Consider the following 19375-nt stretch of genomic DNA (forward strand, 5'->3'; position numbering starts at 1 on the left):
TGCTCTGAAATTCAAACGAAGCAAATCCAGAGCTACTGTCAACAGTATCCGCACAGATCGAGGTATCTCAACAAATCCTAAGGATATCAGCGTCGCTTTTCAATCCTTCAACTTAAAGTTGTATGAGTCCTCCTGCAACCCAGAGCCGACACAGTGCCAGAAGTTTAAAAGAACTAAACCTGCCTCTTCTTGACCCAGAGGAGGCAGAAGAACTGGGTTAACGTTAGAGGAACTTAAATTAGCATTAAAAACAGGTCTTGGCTCTCCACCTAGAGCGTTTTATCGAGAAGCTAGTCCACCCCGACCAATAAGGTTTTATACCCATGCGTCATGCTGCAGACAATGTACGCAGACTATTTCATGTAATAAAAGAAGCCAAAAACCTTCCAAGAACGGCAGCAGTGCTATCAGTGGACGCAGAAAAGGCTTTCGACCGCCTAGAGTGGAACTACTTGTGGCAAGTAATGGAGAGGCTTGGTTTAGGGGCCAAATTCATTGACATGGTGCGTACTTTATATGCGAATCCCACGTCCATGGTCTCAACCAATGGCTTGCACTCTCAGCCATTTACCATCTAGCGGGGCTTGCGACAGGGATGCCCGCTCTCCCCCCTGCTGTTTGCAATATCTCTTGAATCGTTAGCCCAAGCCATAAAGCAGAATAAAATCTGTAATGTCCAGATGAAATCCAATAGCAGCTTAATATCATTATTTGCAGATGATATTTTGTTGTACATTTCTGATCTTGAGGACTCTATTCCAAAGATTCTTAAGATCTTCAACGAATTTGGCTCAATCTCCAGCTATAAAATTAACTGGAATAAATCTAATCTTCTTTTATTGAACAACCGGCATGTGGCATTAGCCATTAGTGTTACAATACCAACCCAAAGCAAAATTACATATTTGGGCAACAGCATACACGCATTCCTACAGCGAGTTGTCCAGGACAACTATGAAACTATATTAAAGGGATATTTCACCGTTGGAAAGACAAATAGGCTATATCTTTAAATTGGGTCACTTATGTAGTAGAAATGTGAAAACATTTTAGAAATTGGTGCCTTCTAGGCCGAGATAAGCCAGAAAATGTGTTTTTGGCTCATATGGATGAAAGACACCAAATCCCAGAATGCACTTCGCTGCTTTGGGAGTCCACTCCCAAGCTACGCCTACCGTTTACACACAGACAGACAGTGAGGCAGCATTCAACTCAACTCAAGTGTGTTTTTATTGTCATTTCAACCATATACACGAAACAACGTTTCACCGTGGCTCAAGTGGTGTTACACATTTAAAATTTATAAAAATGACATTATATAAAAACAACATACGAAAAAGGCTACATTTAGCTAGTGCACACACATTGTAGGCTCCGTAATGTTCAGCTAACGCATACTAGCATTAGTGCTTGGTGGGCTGTAAACACAGAGTATAAACACAGCTGTAAATTTGCGTGGAATGTAGAATGGTCGGTATTTAACAGTCACAAACTACACCAGCAGTTAGTTGGATACAAATCACCCCATGTTAACACAGCCCACCTTCACTAGTCTTACCTGGCGACAGAGCAGCCAGCCTGGTAGCTGGATAGTCCGGTACACTGTTGTTCAGCCTTGTTTCCACAACAACAAAAACGCAGCAGTCTCTGAACTCGCGTTGGGAGTTTCGTTGAAGTTGGATGTAGTCCAGTTTGTGGTCTAATGAGCGGACACTTGCAAGCAGGATTGATGGAACAGGTGGCCGGCAAGCGTTAGCTTTCCACCTAGCTCGCTTCAAACTTCTGCACACCGCTGTCGAGGTCCCTTTTCCCGGCTATTTTCATCGGGCGACACCGCAGTCGAGCCGTGTCGAGTATTCCGTCTGTAATAAAGTGTCCTGCATATTTTCCGCTCTGTACCAATGTATCCCGGTGGTACACTTGTGGTGCGGTAGTTTGAATGCACATAATTGTTGTAAAAGTTTTCTTCTGAAAAGATGGAGCCAGTTTAGTGCACCTTCAAGATGGCTGACACTTGTTTTGCTTCGGCAATCTTCAAGTAAAGACGACAGTCCATCCCCCTATGGCCGGGTCGAAAACGGAAGTAGCTCCTACTACTGGCTGTAGTCCATTTCCTCCGATGACGGAAAATGACGATTTTTGCGTCATCGGAGGCTTTTTTCTAGACCCACAATACAGAGATCTCTCGTCTCAGGGTGACATGAGGGAGGGAAGCACAGTCAATCGAAAATACTACCGGGTTTCTATTGATACAAAGCTTAATGCTAAATCGGTGAAGTATCCCTTTAAGTAGTGTTCAAAGGGATCTGGCCAATTGGTCTGCACTGCCGGCATCACTACGCTCCAGGATTGCTGTTGTTAAAATGAACATAGTTCCTCGTGTGAATTTCTTAAGTACAATGATCCCCTTACCTCCCCCCAAATAAATTTCTGTAAGAAACTCGATACCTTAATTCGGCAGTATTTTTGGAATAATAAACAACCTAGACTAAAATACTCTACCCTGCATCGCACCACAAACACCTGAGGCCTGGCCCTCCCCAACCTTAAAGTGTATCACAGAGCCTTTCAGCTACAGTGTGGATGGACCCCTCATCTACAGTTCCATGGAGAGAAATAGAGCAAAACCTCACTGGAAGTCTAAGACTACAAGACCTTGCCTTTACAGGTGTGTGTCCAAAAAATTGTATGCTAGCCTATGGCCCTATTATCACCAGCACATTGACCAACTTTAAATAGGTAGAGGAGCAACTCTACACCAATAAGTGGCATTTGAACACCCCAATTTGGCACAATACACACATAACATATGGTACGAAACCCTATGCTTTTAAGCAGTGGAGTGACAGAGGCATTCATACTGTAAACCATCTGTTCAATGAGAAGACTATGTTGAGTTTTGAAGACCTGAGAGCTAGTTTTGAGGTCCCCAGGACATCCTTCTTCCTGTATCTGCGCTTAAGATCAGCCCTAAGAGTGCCATGGGGAAACAGTCTTGAGGCGCACCCAGTCATTAAATGGTTTGTTGATTTTCCTGTGAGAGGATTAGCGTCAAGATCTATGCTAAACTGATGCAAGTATCCATAGGAGAACTCCCAATAGCAAGGAAATGGGAGCGAGAGCTGAGCCCTGAGGGGAATTAAATTAATTGGGAGACCGTTTGGGCTAACATTTCCCACTGTTCCAAGAACCCAAATCACCAGCAGATCCTCTTCAACATATGCCATAGGACATATTGGACTCCTCAGAAGAGATACGTTTCTAAAGTCATTCCTACTCCCTATTGCACGTTCTGTCAACCTGAACAAACTGGAACTTTCCTGCACATGGTCTGGGAGTGTGAACAGGTACATGACTTCTGGAATAAAACATCAATAATACCTGATTCCTACTGACCCAATTGTTTTGTTACTTAATGACATCTCAAAATTACACCTGCTTGGAAGACCGAAGAAGTTTGGCTAGCCGGCTCAACCGCAACCAAGAGAATATAGCTCACCGCTGGCTCCCCCTCCGACCCCCCCCACTCGCTTTGTATAAAACAGTGGCTGGTGTATTTTCTAGACATAGTTATGCCTGAACTCTCTACAGCAAGGATTAACAAAGCCAAATCATCGACTATAGGCCTATGGAAAAGTGCAGCAGCACAAGTATCTGTGCTAGTGACCTCAGCATCACAAGAATTAGGAGAGTGACTAGGCAAAGTGTGACTTTCTTGTTCAATTGTATTTGTCTGTTCTGTATGTCAAAAATATAAAAACAAAGTGTATCTAAAAAATAAAAAAAAGAGAACGAACTATACTAAGACACGAGAGAGGAGCTCATGAACACGCATGTTGCTACCGGTTGCTACGACAACACAAACATGAGCACTCGGGGCTTCGAAAAACGAAACGGGGCTTCGTGCCGAACGCTGTATCCAGTTCTCGTAATACATTTGACCGGCATAAAATCGGCAGTTTTATGTATTGTCTGTTTTCTTCCCAAACATGTTTGTCTGTTTATTTCCATTGTTTAATTCTCTGTTTTTACCCTCATTTGCCTTGTTTACTTTTATAAGGATTACTTTCCCTGTTGCTGCAATGGTCCTTGGACAACTTTGTAGTATTTGTGAAAATGCTAAAGTAAAAAAAAAAAAAGTACTAGAACTGCAAGCAGTTATAACGGGTACCAAGTCTCTCGCCGCCAGCTGCCCCCGACGCGAGTCGCCCCTGACATGAATCGCCCCCGACGACCCGGGGAGCACGTGAAAGCGGGACCCAAAGCGTAACGGTAGGGAGGCAAAAGTCAGTAAATATTGAGAGGTGTGAGCCGCAAGGTCTGTGGTACATTGCCATTGCAAATATCCCATCTATCTATAAATTGCAGGAACGTCTGTCTGTCTGTCTGTTATACGCATATCTCTCGAACAGTTAGTCCGATGGATTTCAAACTTGACAGGTCTCTTGCTACGGGCGCGAGTAAGTGCTAAATTTGACGTTTGGATTAGAAATGCAAAAGATATCGTTGAATATATAGGTAAAAGAAGCACACATTGGCTTTTGCCGCTCTAGCCGCTGGCCACTCCCCCTCTTACCCTGAGGACCAGAGACGGAGAGCAGTGGAGCTTTGGCAGCTAAAATGTGACATACACCTCAGACCCACAAAAATTTGCAAAGTAGCACTACTTTGGACTGTCTTTGACTTTGAATAAACAAACAACAATTACCGAATTTAAGGATGTTTCAGAATCCCACACATGCAAAGCACAACCAGACAAGTGCAGACAGAGCCTGATGCCACTTAGAGGCAGGCTATTTATCTTATAAAGTGAGACGTATCTGTATATATGTGTGTCCGTGTTTAGGGGGAGGGGGAAGGTAACCTGCACATCAGTAGATGCCACATGCAGAACGCTTTAGAACAGTGTTGGGACTCTTTTCCTGCTATTGTATTAAATTGCTGTGAGCTGGCAGAACATAACGTAGCCTAAGATTATTACTTCAGAGCGCTGTGCAATGTGAGAAAATCTCAGCGTTGAACCGGGCAGATACATCAGTTTTCATCAGACTCACCGTGGGTCGGGTTAATTAAGTACCCCCGCGAATCAAATCCCCCTACTTCACCGTTAACCATCAAGCCACTAAACCTGTATCAAAATGAACACCTCTGCTGAAATGTTAAATTCGTTAACAATCCTACACAGGACATCTCTCTCTCTCTCTCTCTGTCTCTCTGTCTCTCTCTCTCTGTCTGTCTGTCTGTCTGTCTGTCTGTCTGTCTGCACACACACAGAGTCCGGTTCTGGTGGTTGATGAACGCAGATATGTGCTGAGTAGCTCTCATAATGGGCCCGGTGGGTAGCACACTGCCATGAGTCCATGACGCTAATGTCTGATTACTCCACATTTGTGATTGCATTCTGAATCTGCAGCGTTCTCTGTCAGGTAAAGACAGTAGTACAATGTCTTCCTCTGATGTAGAAGTACCCTACACTGTAAGTCAGTAGTAGGCTATACAGTGGAGTTGCATATTAAGTGGTTCTGTAAGTCATTTTGGGGTACAATTTTGGTTTTGATGAATTCTACAAGCAGCGATACCACAGGCCAAGTAATCGCCCGTTCCAAACAGGCACATTTTCAACAGGCACTGCACCAGTTAACATTGATTTAAAAGGGCCAAAACTGGTCTACGTTGTCTATAGCGTCACCTAATGGCCGATCTTCGCCACATTTGGTATAGAGCCGCAGAGTGGCATGTCAAACAATATTCTCAAGTTTTGTGATGATAGCATTTACTGCAGCAGAGATATTGCCATTGCAAATTAACCATTTAAATGCATTGACTTATTTGGCAAAACGCGTCTACGTTCATTATAGCGCCCCCTAATAGCTGATCTTCACCAAATTTGGTACAGAGCCTCGGAGTGGGATGTTGAACAATAATACCAAGGTTTGCTCTGATACCTATTCATTTGGCAAAGATATGCTAAAGTTTGTGTTTTGTGGCTAGCTACGAAAATTTGTTTTGGTTTTGAATTGCGTATAGTTTAACGTAGCAATTATTTTGATAACTTTTGGTCAGGTCCGTCTGCAGATGCTACGTACCAGGTTTCGTGCAGATCAGTCGCACGGTCAGGAGGAGTTCAATAAAGTTGGTTTTGCACATTGCGCGATATTGCGAAAAAAACGTCTTAGCGGAAATGCACATCAGATTCAGCTCGATTCAAGGAACACGTGCATGTTAAGGTCCAGGCACACATTCTGAACAAGCTGCCATGACAGTCTGTCTTTGAATTTCCGGAGAAACCAGACCCACGTGACGCATTCGTCCAATCAGCTGCCGGTTTTCATTTTTGGGCGACAATACAGATTAGCGCCACCTGCTGTTATGGAGACGTATTACGTCTTGTCGCTTTGGTGTGTTCCGAGGCTATTTTTTGACCAACTCGGGGAGACTGATCAGTTCAACTGCCTTTTCTGCCGAGGGCCGGCCATCTGGTCGGTGTGTCTCGACCTTAAGGCTTTCTAATGTGCGATGTGTAATGTGGGAGTTATAGGCAAAAACACATTTGACATCATTATAGCGCCACGTAGTGGTCCATATGTGTCATTTTTGGTATGTGAGGTCCCATTGTACATCTACACTGTAAATTTGAAGTTGCTCACATTAGTGTAAGTGGTGAATCCTAACCTGGGTCCCATAGGCCACTGCCACTTTGACGACTCAGTACCCCACTGTAGGCTTGCCCTCAGGAGTGGCCCTAGATAGTACCCTCAAAATGTCGTAAAAATCGGAGGAGCCGTTCATGAGATATAAACTTTTTGTAACATTTGTTGGGGAGCCCCAAAGGGTCATGGCAAACAAGAATCTAAAGTTTCGCGTTGATAGCATTTATTTCGGCCGAGATAGGGCAAAGTTTGTGTTTTCTTAGCTAGCTATACAAATTTGTTCGTGGGTAATTTGCGCAATTTTTAGCCGATAAATATTCTTTTGATAGCTTTTTGTCAGGTCGGTCTGGAGATGCTAGGTACCAAGTTTCATGCAGATCGGTCGCACGGTCTAGGAGGAGTTTGAAAAAGTAGATTTACGATAAATCGCAATTTTTCGCATATAAAATTATAGGCAGAAATGGGCATTGTCTATATCAGGAGATTCAGCTGAATTCAAGGAACGCTTTGAATTGCAAACGCGGTTCCCAGACCCCTCGGGCTTGGACCCCTAAATACATAAAGGGTTAGTAATATTGAGCTCACACTGATAACAAGCTGGAGGTGCTTGTTCTTTTCTAGGAGAGAAGGATGAGATGTCTGGCAATCAAGGAGGTGAATGCTATAAGAGAGCGATTTTTAGGGGTAAATCAGTGTAGGGCACATATAGGATCAGGGGTTATGACTCTTTGAAATATTTTAGAGTAGGTGCCAAAAATGTGCTACATTTGGGGCAGGACCAGAACATGTGTATAAAGTCTGCCTTTACAGAGCGGACATGAAGGGTCCACAATCCCGGCGGGATCCCAATCCCAATGCAGTCCTCAAGTGGGAATCATGGAGGCTCAGACTCCTGTACCCTGACGGTATGATACCAGTACATGAGCCATTACAGCCCTAGTCAACAAGCATATTCAACCATTAAGAAAAAGCCTTTATTATTGGTGTTGGCCGTGAAGCATTTTGAGATTTATGACACCAGTAATGTCAAGATAGTGGTTTATTCAGACCACCTTCCATATTCTTTTGTGGGCAAGTTCTAGCATGCCAGTGCTTGATTGTTCAGATGGAGCCATGTTGCAGGTGTATAACATTGACCTCCAGCGCATTTTAGGCAAGAACATTGTAGCTGATGCTCTATCTAGGGGCTAAGAAACTTCCAGGTTAAGTCAGCTAAAGTGGACGAAAGTGCAAAGTGGTAGGTCTGGTAGCATGTATGGAGACATCCAGACATGCTACCAGACCTACCACTTTCCTTCCTACGCTTATTTGGAGCATAGTAGTAGTAGTATTTTAGATGAATGTTTCTAAGAGGAATTATGATGAGTCTTCTTGTGTCTTTGTCCAGTTTTTGTTTTAGTTCCTATATGATAGCTCCAGATGATTTTATGTTGTTGTTTTTCCATATATAAAAATTAAGTATTCGGATGCATTGGAAACATGCGCAAAAGTGACTTTTAGTTCCTGAATGTAGTTTCTTTGGTTCCAAAGTTTCTGAATACAGTTTAGTCAGAAAAGGCTAAACCGCCTATTTCCTTTTGTCTTTTTTTCTCTTCAGGGTTGCACTTTGTCCCCTCTACCTCCAATCAACATTGCCATCCGTTTTACCTACATTCTCCAGGACTGGCAGCAGTATTCGTGGCCACAGCAGCCTCCAGGTAGGCACATACAAAACAGAGGATAATGTGGTTACACTTTACACAATAATCTCATACCTTACCTCACAAAACACAGGAGTTGCTGGTTTACCGCTGCCTCGATCTGATAAATTGTTTGTGTTATTGTGAGACTTTGGTGAATCGGAACTTACCCAAAGTCATACATTACCACAAACTAACTAGCTTAATTTCCCTGCCTGGAGGTAAGGTCAAGCAGAGAAAATATTCTAAATATAGCGTATACTTAAACTTAGAATTTTTTAAGTGGGCCTTTTTTAAGGGGGGTAAAATACGTTTTGCTGAAACTAAGGACTAGGCAACATGGTGTTTCAGTGAGCATTTACAAATTGTAAAAATAAACACTACAGATGGGCACCACAAAGTTTCCACAAATTTTCATTGCAAGATCCAGAAAGGATCCAACTGTGGCTTCTTGCTGCTGGCTTGGACATCAAGTAACTGGCAGAGACTCTACTCAGGTGGCGAATGTGTAGTGATCATTTTAGACCAGTGGACTTTGAAAAACCCCGTAATCTAAAGGACCACAAGTCACTGACAACGAATGCGGTTCCATCCGTCTTTCCAGATGCACTAACAGCTACTGATGAACAGGTAATAACTTTTGGTAGGCTACACTAGCTAATAAAGCTAGCCCCTTTCATAACGTTAGCCTAGCTGCTACTGATGGATTGAGACTGATGTTAGTGTTAGTGTCTCTGCTTCTGTAGCAATGAGTGGCAGCGGCAGGTAAATAAACTTGCGTGATTGTCATGGAAACCGGCTTCCTCGGTAGCCTAGGTAATATCACTCCGCTGCCGTAGCCTACTACCAACTACGGGGGACAAAGTATAACTATTGCAATGCGATGCAAGGGTAAACATTAAAGCTGCAAGCAGCGTTGGATTCGCCCTCGCACCTCTGCGAGCGTCGGGGTTACCGGCGGACGCCGCTCCTTGCGACTGTGCATTTGCGCGACACTGAAAATCGTCACCAGTGAATAGGAACTCCCTGCGAGTTCAGTGATACCTCACACAAGATTCTACGTCATACAGTTCATTAGTTGTGAAATGGGTCGTGGCCAAAGCATAGGGGTCGGGGCAAACCATCACCAATAAAAAAGGAAGTCTCTGCTGAGTTCATTGATACCTCACATAAGACTCTACCTTAAACGGGTCACCACTTATGAAAGGGGGCGTGGCTTAAGCATAGGGGGCGGGCCAAACCATCACATAATGAATAAGGAACTCTCTGTTGAGTTCAGTGATACGTCACACAATGATCTACCTTAAACGATTAAAATGTTATGAAAGGGGGCGTGGCTACAGCATAGGGGGCGCGTCAAACATCACCAAATAAAAAAGAAACTGAGTTCAATGATACCTCACCCAAGACTCTACCTTAAATGGGTCACCAGTTATGAAAGGGGCGTGGCTTAAGCATAGGGGGCGGGCCAAACCATCACCAATGAAGATGGAAGTCTCTGCTGAGTTCAGTGATATCTCACACAAGACTCTACCTTAAATGGTTCAAATGTTATGAAAGGGGGCGTGGCCTGAGTAAGTGGGCGTGGTTAATGTATAGGGTACAGTATCACATGTAGACCACACATTATAAGTGTCATGTAAATCGGATGATGTTTGTCATATAAGGCTGATTTCCTGTTGCCAGCGGGGGGCGCTATGACCAAAAGTCAATATTGGCCTGTAGTTATCCTCAGGCCTGGACCCTTCAAACATGAGAAATTCCAGGCAGATATGACAATGTACCCTCAAGTTACAACAACTTCTTTGTTCATCAATAAATGCTCAAAATGGCCACCACGCCCACTCCGTTGGACGAAAAGTTTTGCTTTTAATAACTTTTTATTGTTGAGGTCTTTAGATGACACAGACCGAATTTGAAGTTGATCGGATGAAATCTCTCAGAGTAGTTCGTTAAAGTATAGCACGTATAGTTTTGGGCCTACTTCCTGTTGCCACTAGGGGGCGCTATGACTTTGAGTTAATTTTGGCCGTTAAATGTCCTCAGAGTTAGTCTTATGAATCATGAAAAGTTTCGAGCCAATTGGACAATGTACACTCAAGTTACACCCACTTCCTGTTTCGATGGCAAAACGCACAAAATGGCCGCCCTGCCACGGCCTATGACGAAAAGTTTTTCTTTTAATAACTTTTCATCTTTAACGTCTTAAGATGGCACAGACCAAATTTGAAGTTGATTTGATGAAATCTCTAAGAGGAGTTCGTTAAAGTACGAAATGAAATGGCCAAAATTGCACTAATTTTGAACTTTCAATTACAAATGACGGATTTTCTGTTGGGTTTAGGGTATGGCTCCAGTAAGCTTTTTTGTACGTCTTGATATGCTACATATGTGTACCACGTTTCGTTAGTCTACGTTAAACTTACTGCAGGGGCTAAATTTTGTAAGTTTTGTAGGGGGCGCTAGCAAGCCATTTTTTTGCGCCCATTTCCCCTCAAAAAGGCAATTAATTTGCCGGAAGAATAATAATTCCTTCAGTTTCAATAGGGCCTGGCCGCTGTCGGCGCTCTGGCCCTAATTATCAACACAGACATCGATAGTCTGGTGTTATAATTTATTTGCCTCGGGTGTACTGTGGAGTCGGTAAGACTGTTTTTTGTGGCAGGCTAGCATATACCGTTGACTTGCGCTAGCCTAGCACCAGCGAACTCTGCAATTAGGACAGGAAGAAACGTATTAAACGGTCTCCACTGATAAATAACACACTGGCTAACTTGGAAATGAGGTCCTATGTCCAAACCAACCCTTTAAATATGTATTAAAAAAGAAAATCATTCAAGTTTTTTCTAAGACATAATACAGTCCTTCCAGAAAAATGCGGATATCTTCTTCCATCCATCTTCGTCCGCTTATCCGGTATTGGGTCGCGGGGGTAGCAGCTCCAGCAGGGGACCCCAAACTTCCCTTTCCCGAGCCACATTAACCAGCTCCGACTGGGGGATCCCGAGGTGTTCCCAGGCCAGGTTGGAGAATTAATCCCTCCACCTAGTCCTGGGTCTTCCCCGAGGCCTCCTCCCAGCTGGACGTGCCTGTAACATCCCTAGGGAGGCGCCCAGGGGGCATCCTTACCAGATGCCCGAACCACCTGAACTGGCTCCTTTCGACGCGAAGGAGCAGCGGCTCTACTCCGAGCTCCTCACGGATAACTGAGCTTCTCACCCTATCTCTAAGGGAGACGCCAGCTACCCTCCTGAGGAAACCCATTTCGGCCGCTTGTACCCTGGATCTTGTTCTTTCGGTCATGACCCAGCCTTCATGACCATAGGTGAGGGTAGGAACAAAAACTGACCGGTAGATTGAGAGCTTTGCCTTCTGGCTCAGCTCCCTTTTCGTCACAACGGTGCGATATCTTCTTGTTTTTGGAAAAGTGTGTTAACATAAACTCCATTTGATTTGGAAACCATGTTTCAGCACTAAAAAAAATTTAGAGTCACTGCCACCATATGTGTTTTTGTGTGGGAATGATATGAATTGGCTCCCATGTTCTTCGAGTTTTTTTGTGATTGTTGCAGGTAAAAATCCTTGATTATGCGGCACGTTTTCTTAAGAAATGCGATGGAATATGCGGGATATTTATGCAATTTTGCGGGAACTTGCAAAAATTGCGGGAACTTGCAAAAATTGGAGGAACTTGCAAAAACTACGGTTTCATCATGGCTTCATCGCGTGGTTTGCAGCTTTTCGATGATGTTCACGTCATGTAATTACGTCACTTCATAACGTTCCCATGGCAACAGGGGAAAATGGCTGCTCTTGTGTGAAGTAAACGTGACATTTTTCAACTTCCTGCTAAGATGTGACTTTTTTGCAACTAAAATGCGGGGATTATGAAATCATGCAAGCCCCGCATATTTTGCGCGGAAATCGGCAATTTATGTGGCGAAAGTGCGGCGTATTTGAAAAAATGCGGCTCCCGCATAAATATGCAGACTTTGGATGATTATGCATTGAATTATGCGATCGCATAATCGCGTTTTTCTGGAGGGACTGATAATAGTACAATTACTGTAAATTATAAATAAACTGAATGTAAGAAGGTATGTAGTAAATGTATATTCATAATGAAAAATAGTAAAATATACATACACAGGTGTAAACAGTTTGTATAAATAGTAAGTATATAAGGTAAAGTAACGAATGTAATGTAATAAACAAGTGATGAGTTTATTGCTTCCTGCATGAGACCCAATGTAAAACTTGTTAGGGCCCGAGCGACGACAGCGCGAAAGCCATATTGAAACTGAAGAAATGATTTTTCTTGATTCTATACAAACAATATGGGTATTCTTCTACTTTTAAGATAGTTCAGGGTCCAATTTAATACTGTCCAGTGTTTCATTATGTTGGACGTCACAACATTTTTAGACTGCATACACCACTTCATCTCCACTTCCTTTATATGCAGTTTGATTTCACTTGCTTACTGGTCAAACTGGGCATAGCAACCAAACAAATTGAGTGTTCATGGACTTATGAATGAATGTGTAATATCTGGAAGACACATTCTGCATTCTGGGTCATTCTTAGTGAACTGTCCTAAACTTTAAACAACCAGCATGTTTATGGTGTTTTATATATGTTAGTGTTTTTTTTAGAATCCAAAAATTATTTAAAACAAATGTTTTAAGTCTTATTTTTGTGCATATTGCATACATGTTGCACACCTTTTCCACTAATTACAGTAAAAATGTACTTGGTATCAGATGTGGAATAATAATAATATGTCTCCTGTCTCAGCTATTGAATGCTGCAGCTCCTTTAAATGTGTCCTGGCCCTTTGGTGGCCTTCCTGACTGGTGTTTGTCCAACATAAGTATTATAGTTTTTGATGAGAACAGATTTGCTTCTGTGCATTGCAGCTGTTTTTTTCCTATTGTGTCTTTTCTTTGGCTTTCTGGTAGACTTTGACACACTCCTTGGAGGTGAGGTGGGAGGAGTAGAGTTTGGGAAGCTTCCATTTGGAGCCTGTGAGGAGCCAATCAGGTAACATTGTAACATTACAACTAAGATTACTAGGGGTCAGACAAAATATAGATACAGCAATATATTGTCTATCTTCTGTGTACGAGACAAAATCGATATGCTGGCGCCAAACACCAATATGATGATTAATAAAATAAGGTGCTCACAGCATCACTACTTCATGGCTTCTTGAGGTGGCGCTCAACACATGAATGAGGTCAAATTGAAAATGTTAAGTGGGCTGTTTTCTAACAGTTTTGACTTAATACAGATAATACAGAAAGATGCCTGCACTTAACCTTTTCACAGGCATTTTGTGTTCATAGTATTGATTATCACAGAATTGCTAAATCGTGATATTATTGGTATCATGAGCAGTGTATCGTATCGTGAGGTACCCTGTGATTCCCATCACTACAGATGACAGCAGGGGCGGATCTAGAAAAATATTTATGGGGTGGCGAGAGGGTGGCAGGAATTTTTGAGGGGTGGCAACATATGGCAGACGTATATATCCTGAATTTTATCACAGTTTGATGAGAAATAGTATGTACACACTACAAAAGGGCACAGGCTGCCATTTACAAACTCATACAGACGAACTTAATCTCATGCAATCAATATCTTGCATTTGATGTTTCATGTGAAATAGTTCATATTAGGAATAAGTGACCATACGATGTGATCTCACTTAATAGGAGATAGAAGTAAGGGGCATTATCACAGGAAAGGCATAAAGGTAAGACACAGGTGATGAGTGGCAGATGTGTGAGAGGGGAAGCAAACAGTTTTTGACTGTGTCAGAGAGGCAGCATTGCAGGTAGCATTTGAACAAGATTTGGAACTGTCATTGATTTAATCTGAGTAATAGATCTAAAATACATTCTACACAAAATATAAAAACTCATCTCCCCATCTCATCACACTTTCACACTGACAACTTTCCCTAATTATTCATATTTAAGCAAACATGAATTTTTATATTTATTTGATGTCTAAGCAATGTCTCTTAAATTTTATAAAAATGTCCATCTTTGTCATTTGTTGGTCTTATTCATATGTAACTTAGTATATATGCAGCAACAATTTCCATACCATGTGGAGCAGCTCGACTGGTGGCCCAGGCACTCTGCTTTCCCTTTCACTGTCTGAGCCCTGCACATTATCTTGTCTCTCGCTTTCTCCCTCCTCATCTTGGTGATGCTCTCCCTCCATATCTTCACCGCTGTGGTGTTCTCCCACCTTCGCCTGTCCCTGGTCGCCTTGGCCTTGTATTCTATCTCTGTCACGTTTCTGTTGCCCTTTTCTCTCCACCTCGTCTTCGTCTTCTCTCTCTCCTTCCACCTCTTTTCTCTCTCCTTCCACCTCATCTTCTCCATCTACGTTGCTCAGTTCATTTTCTATTTCTCTCGCCTTTCTCTTTGGTGAGAAAAAACTACATATGTTACCTTCCCTCTTCATTTCTGTAAGAGTAAAAGTAATTTCACAATGTTTTCCTTGACAGACGTTGAATCAATATTAGCTTTTGTAGCCTACTTTACACAGAACAAACGTCAGACCTAAGTAACATTATATGTATAGTTAGCAAAATAACGTTCTTCAACCTGATTTTTATCATCTCAAAATCAGCATCGCAACTATGCTAGCACTGTGCTTTCCTTATAATTTCATTTCTTGATAGATAGTTCATCCGTTTTGACCTCTTTCCTCCTGTGTCTCCTTTCCTCGCGACTCCTGGCTCCCTCGCTTTGCGCCACTCAGTTTTCCAAACAAATCAGGCTCTTGCCGCTCTGGAATCATCTCGTGCTGCATTCACTGCAGTCGGACATTGGAGAGTCTCGCTCATAAATTGTCAAATTGGCCACAACTTTTAATTCGTTACTGCCAACTGGGGTGGCAGCATGGGTGGCAAGGCTTTCTTTTAGGGTGGCATTTGCCACCCTATGCCACCCCGGTAGATCTGCCCCTGGATGACAGTACTAAAACCAAAACCTATAAACAAAACTGAAATTGCTGTTTTCTCTGGGCTTTGATTACATTTCAATTCTCCACAGTGAGTGCAGTAATAAGAATATGTGATTAAGTTCTTACATCTACATATTGATGTCTTTGTGATTTAGAATAGAATTAACATAATGAAAACAGTTGGTCGAAATTAAACCAAGATACATTATTACACAATGAATCTCTGTGCCAAACAAAAATAATTATTTTTTCTCTGTTTTTCGATCTAGTGAGCTTCATCTTGCAACCACTTGGCCTCACCTGACGGAAGGCATAGTTGTAGATAATGATGTCTACAGGTAAGAGTGCACTGGATTTCTTTATCTGTAAATCCCACTGCAATGCCCTGCTTTCAGAGATAGATAGATGGATGTTCCCCAAGGGGAGATTTGCATGTCACAGCAGCAGTACCTGCAAATAATGCAAAACACAAGTACTTACATGGTGGGAGACGTCCAGAATGCTAACCAACTTAGACAGCATTCTGGCTGACAGACACTGACAGACTAGCTGAATGACACACACACACACACACACACACTCTCTTACTGTTTGCGTTCTGTCTGAATAATAATACAAATTGTATTTTTACGTTATTTTCTGATTGTTTCATTCGTTTACTAATAATTGTTAATAAAGACAGAAAAACACTTCTTCAGTCGGAAGACCTCCGTGCTTCCTGTAACGATAGCTGTCAATCAAGCTGTGTGTGGGTGAGATCCATGCACGATTCATGCCAGCTGCAGCACTAGGCCAACCGTCTCTGACAAGGCTCCTTCATCTTCTTCATGTAGTTTAACAGCGGTTGGCATCCATAAGTGTTCCATTACCGCTATCTACTGGAGAGCGATGGGTCGTCACTTGAGATACAAATTGTTCAAATTGTTTTCTTTATTAGGATAAACCCCTTAAGATGTATCATTTCGTTTTCAAAGGGGTCCCAACATAAAGTACAATCATTACATAACAACAGAGGAGTGACACAAAAAAAGAAAGGGGGGAAAAAAATAGAAATACAATCACCTTACAGTTGAATACAGTCACCGGGAACCATCACCTTATTGTGGTGGAAAGGTTTGTGTGTCCCTATGAACCTGAGGGCTGTGTTGTCACAGCCTGGTGCTCCTGGTAGGTTCTCCCATGGCAAAGAGGTTTCAGGTGAGGGGCCAGACAAAGAATGGTTCAAAAGTGCTATGAATCAATGAGGAAGAGGTGGAGTTACCCTGCCCGGAGGAAGCCCCCGTCTGGAGCCAAGCCCAGATGTAGGGCTCAACAGCGAGTGTCTAGTGGCTGGGTTTGGAGCCATGCCTGCCGGGCACAGCCCGTAGAAGCAACTCGGCACCCCCCTCTCCATCGAAGGCTGTGTGATCCAGCGACGGGAGATCGGAGACTGTTGTGCGGAGCCCACTTGGCAGATACCTGGCTTCTGGATCGGGCTGCTACACTTGACGGGGTGACTGCATTCCACACCAACAGAGCACAGTACTCTGGTGGGATGAGGGGAGTTGATGGACAATGTTTAGATGTCAAACTTTTAATATTAAGATGCTAGCCATATCTCCCCAGATACTACTACAACTGCATTTGCCGTTGTGCAATTATGACAATAAATTAAACTTGAGCCTGATTGGATAGGTGTATTTTCAAATGAATAATAATCTGAATGTCATGAAAAAAGTCTCTTCGAGGCAATCAGACATTAGCGTGGCTTTTACTGGAATAGAGGTCTATGCTAAATCCTATGTTTATATAGAACAAGTTTAGCATTAGCTAGCATGTTAGTAATTTTGCCAAGCCAGTTCAGTCCAGCTTAAATTTCAGCTTTTCGTTAAGCCTACCTGTCACTATTATGACTACAAACGGGAAAGGAAGGCGTTTCGACTAAATGATTGCCATGGTTGTTGTTTACTAGCAGTTTTAAACAGGTTAATCCCTTCTCATGAATAGGAATGGCAAATTTTACGTATCTTTCATGAGTAATGCAAACACTTGAGTTCAGTCCAAAATGGCGGCAGCTCGGCGACTGCACGCAGATGTTATATTGGCGACCAAAGGGACTGTCACCTCTTATTATTATAACCTCTTTGCTGTTGCATCTAACAAAAACTACAGTACAAGAAGAGTGTCAACAACACCTCAATAATTAACAACTTAGGAAAAGAAAGCCAGCCTAACCCATACTGCAAGTTAGTCTATTGTGTTACGTGCTACGATTAGCTGCAGCCCCATTCGTCAACCTCACCTCAGTAGGTACCGATAATCATTATCCAGTACAAGTCGAAGGCGACAAGAAAGTAGCTTCAGCTCCTTTATAGCAGCTGAAATGCTGCTGTTTGCCATCAATAATAACACACAATGTGCACGGATAACGGATAAAGTACTTTATATTGAGTTCACGAAGCTTGCGTTTGACAGGATCAAAGCTTCGCCGCCTCCTTAAAGGTTAACACTGAAGTCTGAGTAGATGGAGATCCTAGACCCGATAAACTCTAGCTTCTTTTTCATCCTGAAAAGGCGAAGGATTTTTTTTCCTTATCCTGGGAATTAAGAAGTTTGATCATAATAGATCTGGGACTAGCTCTGCCGCTTTGCCGGACAGTTGGAGAGCGGTGGGCCATCTTAATAACTGGCGGAGTGGGGAAGTTGTCTCGCCCCAGAAGCTGTGGGATCAGCCGGGACATGAACCCGACAATATCACTGCCTTCAGGTGACTCTTGAACTCCAACGAGGCGGAGATTAGAGTGTCGGCTTTGGTTCGCCATCAGTTTTGTCTATCAGGTACTCGTTTTCCTTCTCCAGCTGTTGAACCCAACCGACAAACTCCTGCACATTGTCCTTATTAGCCCCAACGTTGTGGCTAACAAATTAACTTGTTCTCCCAAAGTAGTTAATGAGTTTTGAATGATGCTCAGACTACTTTGAATTGGATCCACAAGTGGATTAGATCTGATCTGATTAGATGTTCACTCATGCTGTGGCCATCTTGATTAAAAAAGATGAAATTGTTTATGACACACGGTGCGTAAAAGGATCCACACAAAATAGGATTACTCCATTGAAAAATTAAGTTGATTTACAAATGTTAAAATATGAGTTACAAATTAGAGGCACTGACACATTTTACATATACAAATCACTCTGCATTTATTTTAGTATTGTGTTTCACTAGTTGCAAATTCATATTAGACTGTTTTAGCACCATAGTGCCAACAAAAAAGAAAATTACTTTTGTGATTTCAACTGTATTACTTTGTCTAGGGGGTTTATTTAACATACAGGTACGATGCCATGGGCATATCATCTGCACAAATCTTGAACAACCTAGATTTAGACTGTTGGCTGTAATCTGGACAGAATTTTGGACTAGCAACAGGCTTTTTGATTTAATCAAATATGTCCTCTTTTTTTCTCTTCGTGTGACCTGGCAGTGACCTTGACCCTCTCCAAGCTCCTCACTGGTCAGTCCGAGTCAGGACAGCTGAAAACCCTCAGTGTTTACTCGGTAAGATGAATCCCTTAGTCCAGTAGACATTTTGAAACACAATTTCTGCATCTATAAAAAGTATTAAACAAAATAAGGCAATAAGATAATTGTTTCACCTGTTTCCAATACACATCTTCCTGTTTTAAGAAAGTTTTGAAGTGAAGTGTTTTATTAAATTCAATGCAGTCATCTTACCTTATCTTGTTTCAAGCGATGGAATATTCCGCAAACTACAGTAGGGAGGTTTACTGGAAAGTGAAATTATCTTAACCCAATCAGATTTTTTTTCTTCTCATTTTATTATTTTATATATTATTATTATTATTAGGGTCTGAGCAGCAAAGCTGCATGGACCCTATTGTTATTGCTTGTATTATTATTAGGGCCAGAGCTTCTTTCTACTATTATTATTATTATTATTATTATTATTATTATTATATGCATTTGAACTCATTTTTGAGGTGCTTGGGCTACTCAAACGCACAAAAATTGGTATGCATATCAGACTTCAGGTGAAAATTGCAATCTGACATGGG

At 42.3% G+C, this 19375-nt stretch overlaps 1 protein-coding gene across 2 annotated transcripts in view; it reads left to right on the forward strand.

Annotated features, from left to right (window-relative positions):
- Positions 1-19375, forward strand: part of rab3gap1 (RAB3 GTPase activating protein subunit 1) — a 96013-nt gene that overhangs the window by 17824 nt on the left and 58814 nt on the right. For both annotated transcript variants that reach the window (XM_078279720.1, XM_078279721.1), the window contains exons 8-11: positions 8248-8347; positions 13291-13372; positions 15586-15654; positions 18784-18857. In XM_078279720.1, the coding sequence (XP_078135846.1) occupies positions 8248-8347; positions 13291-13372; positions 15586-15654; positions 18784-18857 (325 nt within the window). The remainder of the gene's footprint in view (positions 1-8247; positions 8348-13290; positions 13373-15585; positions 15655-18783; positions 18858-19375) is intronic.

This window comes from Sander vitreus, chromosome 21, assembly GCF_031162955.1.
Source record: "Sander vitreus isolate 19-12246 chromosome 21, sanVit1, whole genome shotgun sequence".
Classification (NCBI taxonomy): Eukaryota; Metazoa; Chordata; class Actinopteri; order Perciformes; family Percidae; genus Sander; species Sander vitreus.